Source organism: Oreochromis niloticus, linkage group LG4, assembly GCF_001858045.2.
Source record: "Oreochromis niloticus isolate F11D_XX linkage group LG4, O_niloticus_UMD_NMBU, whole genome shotgun sequence".
NCBI classification, from domain to species: Eukaryota; Metazoa; Chordata; class Actinopteri; order Cichliformes; family Cichlidae; genus Oreochromis; species Oreochromis niloticus.
In genome coordinates, this window is record NC_031969.2 from 27,691,332 (window position 1) to 27,701,378 (window position 10,047).

The following is a 10,047-nucleotide window of genomic DNA, read 5'->3' on the forward strand; positions in this document are numbered from 1 at the left end:
ATTTTTGTCTGACTTTTCTGTGATAATCTAAAACTGTCAGCCTAAAACATAATAAATCTTTACATTCCAACATTAGAACTATCAATAGATATGTCCCTGCCTGATTAGGCCAAAAGTAAAGACAAAAAAGGGAAACTCTTAGCAATATTTATGACATTTCACATTATACAGCATGGCAGCAATTTCTCCAACAACTGGACTTCTTTTTGTCTCCAAGCATCTCTATGAATTATGAGCTAATCCACCCACTGAATATTTTGTGGTAAACTTAATTAAATACAAAAACACACACAGTGTGTTGTGAATGACACTCAGCAACACCACAACAACAGAAAAGGGAGGAAGTCAGTATTAGTTTTTTCCCTCAAGAAAAACGTTGGTAAAAAGTCTTAAGTTGACGCTAAAATCATGACAGACATGTTTTTAACATCAGCAAAAATGGTTCAAAAATACACCTCAAATATAGTAATATAGTCCCTGTTGATATCTAGGTCAAAATGTTGACTTGCTAATAAAAAGTAATCACACACGGCTCTCTGAAATAATTATTAGCAAATTATTTGGCAGTCACATGTTATCGTCTCATGTGACTGCCATGATTTCTTATACTGTGCATGTTGCAGCTCTATGGGTATTTTGTCCAAGTGTTGGTGCTGTAGCTGTAGCTCCATTTCTGTAGTAATCATTATTAAACACCGTGTCACTACTTGTAATATATTCATGCAAAACGTGAATGGAAGAATGTCCCGTTAGCTTACTTCATGCAAAAACTGGGTTCTTTAATGCCCCCATTATTATGAAAATAAATAAGATGTGGACCTAAAAGGTTTTGGCTGCTTTGGAGGCGCTAATCATTACGCAGACTACGTAAATGAACAGCTAATGTACATTTTTTACCTGTTAGTGCCTTTTAACTGGCTTTCAAATAAGAAATATCAACGCCACAATGCTTAATCTGCTCAGTTGGTCTCATTCAATTCCTAAGTCTGAGCATGACTTTACCTTCTTACTCACCCTGTTGTAATATTAATTTATTAGGCCTCAGATTTTCTTTCAAGCTGCACTATCACACACGTGTTTCCACTTAAGCGCTTTCATTTGCCTTTGGGTTGTATGCACGTCACATGGCTGTTTGTCTTTAGAGGGAAAAATATATTAAATACACAAAAAATATATTTTTACTGTGGCTGTGAAAACTTAAAAATGGACGCTTTAAAACGATAAGCCGTGCCCGCTCCATTACGAGCCATTTGTTTATCGTAAATATTTGGAAATGGTCGGGTAAAAAACAGGACGACCATGGCTACGCCTCCACTGCGTGTCTCAGCCAATAGCGTCGAGGCTGTTTTAAAGGTGTCAAGGGGCACGCGGTGGCGTCTCACTTCCTGGTTGAAGATGGCGGATGAGAATGAGACAGCACCGATGCCGGAGAAAGAAGATGTAGAGGATCACGGACACTGCAGCGACTGTGAAAATGAAGAGCACCACTTTGACGATGGGTAAGGAGGCAGGCTTACTCGGTCGGTGGCGTAAAATACGTCGCGGCTCTGTAGATTTTAACAAAATTAACTTAAACTGAACCTCGGCGAGCAGTCGGGATAGACGGCCATCCTTAGACGTCGTCCAGCCCATTTTCTTTCATCCTATTGGTTAGTAGCAACGTTCGCTTGCTTGTTCTTTCATCCGATTGGCTGAGAAGGATGTCTTTTCCAAATATAGGCTGGACTTAGCGTTTTCCTAAGTATATGGTTAGAAAGGAGAAGGTAAAGTGCGTTTAGAAGCCAATTTTACACCAAGACTTGTGTTTTCGTTACTCACAAACCTTTCAGAAAAAATAAACTTTTAATTAAGTTGATTTTTTTATGGTGTTCTTCGCATGCCGTTGCTATGTTAAGGGTAAATGATGCAAATCACGTTTACGCCAGCTGACATGTAGCGTGTTAGCTTGCATGCTAGCGTACCTGGCATTGTCTGTGTGTGTGTGTGTGTGTGTGTGTGGATTCGGCGCAAGATCAAAAGTGAAACAAGCACAAACGTGCATGCAAAAAGCACGCAGCTTAAAAATAATATACTTGGGTCTCGGCGTTGTGAAGTGAGGGCTTTGAATTTCCTTTTTAATCACATAAATGTTCGCGATCTTAAAGCAGCCCAGCTCGGTTGCTCTTATTGAATACAAGCTTTGATAAAAACCCTGTTTTTCTCTTAATGTATCTTTAAAAAAAAAGTTGTGTCATATATGAAAGGGCAAAGCAGCCGAGCTTTGTTTTTAGCAGAACAAGAATGCGCCTCTGTAAGGTGGTTTTCGCAAAATCTGATCACTAACTGGAGGAAATCTGACCCGACAGCCACACGTTTACGTTTTTAAAGACACAAAGAAGGGAATAATGATAAAGTCTGAGAAAAGAATAAACCTAATGTTGCAGAATTCTACCTCAAACCCACTTTGCTGTATGGCTAAACATATTCCCCCTGCAGGTCTTTGAACCTTCCTGCACTCAGAAACAATTGTTTGGCCCCTTAACTGCTCTACCCTGTTGAAATGGAAAGTGGGAGAACAAACCATTGAATGTTTTGTTGTCCATTGTTCCAGTCACTTGCTGGGCTCTTGTACATACAGTACATAAACACACACGCACAGATACTCTTCTTCTAGATGTCATCTGATTCACCATCTGTGCTGGTGTTACAAATACAGGCCACGTACTGGCCTGCATTTCTCCCCTCTTGGACACTAATGAGATTATCTTGTGTAAGTATGTTGCCAGAAGATGAAGTAGCATGCTGGAGATATGTGGCTTTTCTGGTTGGAGCAGATCAGAAGAGGGTTATTCTGAAAATCTGCACTGCTGCAAACGAGTTGTAAATTTCTGTATGTTTTAGCTGAAGGACTGGTTTTATTGTGTCTTTAGCTGCCCTACAGCTACACTTCTTGTTGTTAGTTTAAACACACAGCTACTCCTCAGCTAACAAGGCTTTGCATCAGCAATGAAAAGTAAATTGTGTTGGAATTGTCGGTGGTTTAATAATCTTGGCTGTTGTTTAAAAGCAGATTGCAAAAAATAAATTTCCAACATGATTTTCTTTTCTTCTGAGATCAGTCTTAAAAAGGATGCCATATATTTCTGTCCTGTTCCAGTGAGAGGGGTCTTGGGGACGACACTGGCGCCAAGAAGAAGAAAAAGAAGCAGAAAAAGAAGAAGAAATCTGGTGCCACAGAAGCAGCTCAGGACCCCCTTGCCAAGGCATGAACTTATGCATTTCTGTCTTAACGGGTTATAAACCTAACCTAAAAAGAAAGGAAAAACAGTCCAGTTAAGGTGTAATCTACTAAAATCACAGTTTAGATACAGAATGGTAAAGACTGTTTGGACTGTTTAGATAGGATCAACAGTGTTGACTTCTGTTTGCTGTGGTCTTGTTTGATGTATATTCCTGTTTACTTCCCAAACAGGTGAATTCGTTGCCAGCTGATAAGCTACAGGAGATCCAAAAGGCCATTGAACTGTTCTCTGTTGGCCAAGGTCCAGCCAAAACCATGGAGGAGGCCACTCGGAGGAGTTACCAGTTCTGGGACACACAGCCTGTGCCCAAACTAGGTATGGTTACAGATGGCGTAGTTCTGTTTTTCATGCCAATATGTAGCTTATAGGTCAAATCTTTAGGGATTGATAAAATAATGTTTTTGTTGTTGTTGTTTTGGGGGTTTTTCTGCAAGTGGGCTTACACAGATGGTCAGTTAACACAGAGTGAACAGAAGGAAAAAAGGCTTGTACTTATGACTCAAGTATGCAAAAGCTCAGTACAAAAGCATTATTTTGCAATCTGTTGATGAAATGTGTCTATAATTGTGAAAGGAATCAGTAATTGGGCATGGTTAAGAGGATGCAACATACTCATCAGCCACTTTGTTAGGTACACCATGGTAGTACTGAATTGGACCCTATTTTACCTTCAGAACTGCCATGATTCCTAATGGCGTAGACTTGAAATGTGCTGGAAACATTCCTCAGAAATTTTCGGCCATATTGACATGATGACATCACACGGTTGCTGTAGAACTGTCAGCTGCACATGCATTTCTCCCATTTCAATACACCACAGATGTGCTCTTTTTGTTTGCAGTCTGGTGAATTGGGAGGCCATTTGAGTACACTGACCTCATTTCATGTTCAAGTATCCAGTTTGCGATTACTTGACCTTTATTATATGACATGGTAGCCTACTGGAAGCAGCCATCAGAAGATTGGTACATTGTGGGCATAAAGGGAATTAAATTGTCAGCAACAGTACTCAGGAAGGCTGTGGAGTTTAAATGTTGTTTTATTCTGAGGGGACCAATCTGGCCAAGAAAGCTTTCCCCACACTGTTGCTTCACTGCCAGTGTCCTGAGCTTTTGGCAACATAAATCTATGCCAAACTCTGACCCTACCATCCGAATGTCACAGCAGAAACTAGGACTCATCAAACCAGGCAAAATTTCTAATGTCTTCTGTTCTACAGTTTTGGTAAGCTGAATTTTAGCCACAGTCTTCTGTTCGTAGCTGACAAGAGTGGCACCCACTGTAGTCTGCTTCAAGGTTTGACTGTTGTGTATTCAGAAATGCTCTGCTGCATACTTTTGTTGTAAAAAGTAGTTAACTGAGGTCCTGGTGCTTTTCTGTCAGCTCAAAGCAGCCTGGCTCTATGCTCCTTTGACATCATCAAAGCATTTTGTCCCAAATAACTACCACTCACTGGATATTTTCTAATTTTCTGGCCATTCTCTTTAAGTCCTAGAGATGGTTGTGGGGAAAATCAGTAGTAGATCAGCAGTTTCTGAAATATTCAGACCAATCCATCCAGCACCAACAACCGTACTACAGTCATAGTCACCTAAATTAGCTTTCCTCCCCATTTTGCTGCTTGGTTTGAAATTCAGCAGGTCATCTTATCAATGTCTACCTGCCTACATGCACAGAGTTTCTGTCAGGTAAAGGGCTGATGAGAGATTTGCATAAATGTTGGAAATGTGTACCTAATGAAGTGGCCAGTGGATATGTACCATTGCTTTCTGGTCTTCTAAGAGTGACGGTCTGAAAGACAAGTGTATATGTTTTGCAGGTTTTTGTGCTTTGTCAGACTTCTGTTTGCTTTTCCTTCAGGGGAGACGGTGACATCACACGGCTCCATTGAACCTGACAAAGACAACATTCGAGAAGAGCCCTACAGCCTCCCGCAGGGCTTCAGCTGGGACACCCTCGACCTGGGGAACCCCGCTGTGGTAAGAAAGCGTATAAACACAAACACTCACAGCAAGCATGCACAGGAGGAATTCATCTTTCAGTAACAAGTCCTGGACTCGTGGTGCTTTGCACTTCATTTTGCTAAGAAACTAGTGGATTTTTGTTTTTATTCCAAGTTTTTCCTCTCAGTAATTATGTGACTGTTTATGATGAAGTGCTTGTTGTTTGGTCAGAGTATAGCTGCAGTCCGATTTTTGTCCTTTTGTCAAATGTTCACTGTAGAAATGTGTTTTTGTTGTTGTTGTTGTTTTTGTTTTGTTTTTAAATTTGGTGCTCTTGACTTTTTAAGATGACTTTGTCTCGTATCTTTTTCTTCTCTCTACAACCAGCTCAAGGAGCTTTACACCCTTCTCAACGAGAACTATGTTGAAGATGATGATAACATGTTCCGATTTGACTATTCTCCTGAGTTCCTGCTCTGGTAATTTCTCATATTTAAATATTGTTCAAATATTAATTCAGGTGCAAAGAAATGTGTGGCATTTTTGACTGACCTTGTCCTCCTCAGGGCCCTGCGACCTCCTGGCTGGTTGCCTCAGTGGCACTGTGGAGTGAGGGTTAACTCCAACCAGAAGCTGGTCGGCTTTATCAGTGCCATTCCTGCCACCATTCACATCTATGACATGTAAGTGAACAGAATAGTGCAGACAGAGGGGGGGGCCTACTGGCCTATGACTACTATTTCTAATAGATTGTATTCAGTGTGTTATTCAAATAAATAAATGTCTCATGATTGCTTTTTTTCTGCTTTAGAGAGAAGAAAATGGTTGAGATTAATTTCCTCTGCGTCCACAAGAAGCTTCGCTCCAAACGAGTTGCTCCAGTACTGATCAGAGAGATTACCAGACGGGTCAACCTGCAGGGAATCTTTCAGGCGGTGTATACCGCTGGAGTGGTACTGCCCAAACCTGTGGGCACATGCAGGTGGGTGTGACAGGGAAATTTTCTAACCCTGTTACGTCCCCCCCACCGTGGTGGAGGGTTAGATTTCATTCACTGCATCAATTGGTACTTAATGACATTTCCTTCGTGCAGGTACTGGCATCGCTCTTTGAACCCTCGAAAACTAATTGAAGTGAAGTTTTCCCATCTGAGCAGGAACATGACTATGCAGCGCACCATGAAGTTGTACCGCTTGCCAGAGGTTGTTGGCGACTAACACAAATTTTCAGTCACTTTAGAAATCACCTCTTTCTTCCAGCATGTCTTTTAATGTCTTCGTCCTTGTCATCTCTCTTTTAGGCCCCAAAGACTTCTGGTCTGCGGCCAATGACCAAGAAGGACGTGCCCGTGGTGCATCGCCTCCTCCGTGAATATCTGAGCCAGTTCAACCTGGTGCCAGTCATGAATCAGGAAGAGGTGGCACACTGGTTGCTGCCCCAAGAGAATATTATTGACACTTACGTGGTGGAGGTAAAGAATAATCCAGAAAAAAATCTTTGAGGAAAAATCTTTTAAAATTCTCTCCAAGTAACTAAGGGTTACTTTGTTGTCATTACAGAATGATGGCAAAGTGACAGACTTCCTGAGTTTCTACACGCTGCCCTCTACCATTATGAATCATCCTGTGCACCGCAGTCTAAAAGCGGCGTACTCCTTCTACAATGTGCACACCACCACCACCCTGCTCGACCTGATGTCTGATGCCCTCATCTTGGCCAAATCGGTGCATGTTCAGTCTTATAAAACATGTTCTCTGAAATGTTTACTCGCAAAAAACTACTGAAATTTTTCCTGTTTCTTTATTCAGAAAGGGTTTGATGTCTTTAATGCACTGGATCTAATGGAAAACAAGACTTTCTTGGAGAAGCTTAAGTTTGGCATCGGTGATGGGAATCTACAGTATTACCTGTACAATTGGAAGTGTCCCAGCATGGGGTCGGAAAAGGTGCGTTTCTGAAATGACTTGTTTCTTTTAAAAGATTTCGTTTTGGGCTTTTTGCCTTTTTAGTGACGGGTTTGCAGTGAAGAGTAGACAGGAAATGGGGGTTGGAGTGCAGGAGAAGATATGGCAAAGAGCTGCAGGTTGGACAAATGTGGGCTGCTGCATTCCTGCTGTAGCACCTATATGAAACTACCTTAAAGGAATTTTAATGTTTCAGGTTAATTTACAAAAAGATATAATTGTTGTCTGAATGAATTTTGGGTATAAATTGTTCCTGTATCATTGTGTGCTGCTCACATAAGTATTTGTTTTTTATGGTAAATGGCCTGTATTTATATAGCGCCTTTATGGTCCCTAAGGACCCCAAAGCGCTTTACATATCCAGTCATTCACACACACATTCATACACTGGTGATGGCAAGCTACGTTGTAGCCACAGCCACCCTGGGGCGCACTGACAGAGGCGAGGCTCCCGGACACTGGCGCCACCGGGCCCTCTGACCACTACCAGTAGGCAACGGGTGAAGTGTCTTGCCCAAGGACACAACGACCGAGACTGTCCGAGCCGGGGCTCGAACCGGTAACCTTCCGATTACAAGGCGAACTCCCAACTCTTGAGCCACGATCGCCCCGCATTATGGTTGTTCATGCAAGAGACTGTTTAACCTGTCACTGCAGTTGGATTCACACTTGTATTGCAGTTATGTTTGTGCCATGATGCATTTTATTTTTTAAAGGCTAATTGTTCATGTCTCTGTCATGCATCTAGCTTTTCTGTTACATTTTCATCCTTTTTGCCAGTCTCATGCAGTACTACTACAGATGCCTTACATGTGCCATATTGAATCCTGCAGAAACCTCTGTTTTTCCCCAAGCTACATTTGTGACTGTTTTCCTGACAGCTCTGTTGCTTCTTTTCTAGGTGGGATTGGTTTTGCAGTGACATCCCTGCTGATGCAAAAAGCAAGTGGCACCACCAGGTGAGGAGGCGGCACAATCGCACTGGCCACCTGACAGATGAACTGATGACCTCCTACTTTAAGAATGGAAACCCACCGCCCATTTTTACTTTTTGACCTTTTGAACTTTGACCTGCACTACCGCTGCCAGGCAGGGAGGCAGGGGGGAGTCTTCAGCTCTTCCCTCCTTCCGCGATCACATGGACCTTAAGCCATTGTAGTTACCATCCCAAACAACTGTACATCTGAAGGCTGTCTTGATTGTACCATACACACACTCACAAGAACAGTTTGCACAGGTTACTGGATACCAAACGCTCATTGTTGGTGACAAAGCATACCGTATGTGTAAATAATGTCAAAAATAACTGCGAATTACACCCTAACGCATACAAACTAGAGCCTACTGTTTGTTGGAAGTGCTTTTTGCAACTACAATAATTCTGTCATCCTTAAGTTTTAGAGAGAAAAATCAAAATGATCAAAAATATTTTAAAGAGAAAACGGCTGAAAAGGTGAGATAATAAATACCAAAAGTGTACACAAGATAAGGGCTTCTGTTTTAGAGTTTCCTTGTCGACTGTTTTGTCGTTTTTTTTAATTTTGCTCATCAGAGTCTGTTCTGGCAGTCATGGAAGTATTTGAGCAAAGCTTGAAGATGAATTCCAGAGAAGGCATTTATTTTCTGGAGCTTCTCGTCATTAACTTCCCTTCGCCACAGCTTGCTGCACTAACTAGAACCCTGTTACACAGACTGATTAACAGTTCAGACAAAAAAGTCAATCATTTTCTATGAGGTTAGACTGCTATGGAGAGGTTTGAGGCATTCTGATCAACATTTATCAGCAGGGATACAATTTATAAGGACACCTTAAGTTCACAGGGCTCCAGTTGCAAAATCCACCTTAAGAAATCCTTCGATTTGGCTCTCACTGTATACAAGTCTTAAGGTCAAGGGTTTTTTAAGCTCAGTATGCAGATTTTGCTTGAGGGAACCACACAGGATGTCTTAAAGAGTCAAAAACTTAATGTTTAAATGTTGCAAACTGTAACAGACCATAAACAGAGTTGGAGACAAGTTTACATATTTGATGAACTGGCATCACTGATAAGGTACTTTTCCCTGCTACAAGTCCACAATATTATTAACAATCATAAAATTTTGCACCTCACACATCATATTTAGCTTACACTGATCTTGCCATCAGGTAGAGTAGGTGGGTGTTGGAACTGGACCTGTGAACAGCAGTCTGGACTTGCAAGACCTGCAGCGTGGATGGATGATAACTGGGGAAATGCCCCAGCTAAAATATTTTGTAAAATGTTGGTTCTATTTGCAAACGGATGTAAAAAATGAATAAACAATGAATGGTGCAGGAAATGCATGAAAAGATGTAGATTTTTCTTTCAGGAGTGGAAGGTTGTAGAGCTTACTTTGAGGTTATGGTAAAGTCTGATTAAATGGGCATTAAATATAGCTGTACTTAATTTCCTCCCCAAATACACAAATGAAGGTTTTCAGAAGCTTTGAAATACATCACGTGATGTTCCTCAGCAAATACTGTTTTTTTTAAACATTTAATAAAACCTCTAAGATAAGCTGGAGCGAGGAATTCTGTAACTGCAAAGGTGGAACGTGTTTAACTTCTAGGGGTGACAACTTTTTAAAACCTTGTTGTGAGGCAGACACAGCTCAATTTTAAGATAATTTTTTAGCATTATTGTGTCTTTACCTTACAATGTAGAGCGCCTTTGGCAAGCTGTTTTTTTTTTTGGTTTTTTTTTTAATAGTTAATTTAATCAGTGGTTCAACAAAAGAAAACACTGCAAAGAGATGTTATGGATCATGTATACTAACCTGCTGAAACGACAAATTTTATGCTTTGGCCATGAAGCTTTAACAAATGAAATGAACACTGCT

The 10,047-nt window shown here is 41.1% G+C and overlaps 1 protein-coding gene across 1 annotated transcript; it reads left to right on the forward strand.

Moving 5' to 3' along the window:
* The first annotated feature begins 1,284 nt into the window (after window positions 1–1,284).
* On the forward strand, window positions 1,285–9,507 carry nmt1a (N-myristoyltransferase 1a). Its single transcript, XM_003442006.5, has 12 exons — window positions 1,285–1,499; window positions 3,137–3,242; window positions 3,452–3,596; window positions 5,142–5,260; window positions 5,612–5,703; window positions 5,791–5,907; window positions 6,036–6,206; window positions 6,318–6,426; window positions 6,525–6,695; window positions 6,784–6,948; window positions 7,033–7,170; window positions 8,090–9,507. Exons 1-12 carry the CDS (start codon window positions 1,300–1,302, stop codon window positions 8,108–8,110), a joined length of 1,554 nt encoding a protein of 517 aa, XP_003442054.2. The 5' UTR covers window positions 1,285–1,299; the 3' UTR covers window positions 8,111–9,507.
* Window positions 9,508–10,047: the final 540 nt, after the last annotated feature.

Excerpts from the sequence above, each read along its gene's own strand:
- nmt1a (XM_003442006.5), top strand. The coding sequence starts at position 1,300 with ATGGCTACGCCTCCACTGCGTGTCTCAGCCAATAGCGTCGAGGCTGTT. Across the intron at positions 3,243-3,451 it reads CTCAGGACCCCCTTGCCAAG|GTGAATTCGTTGCCAGCTGA; the intron begins GCATGAACTTAT and ends CTTCCCAAACAG. Across the intron at positions 6,207-6,317 it reads AAACCTGTGGGCACATGCAG|GTACTGGCATCGCTCTTTGA; the intron begins GTGGGTGTGACA and ends TCCTTCGTGCAG.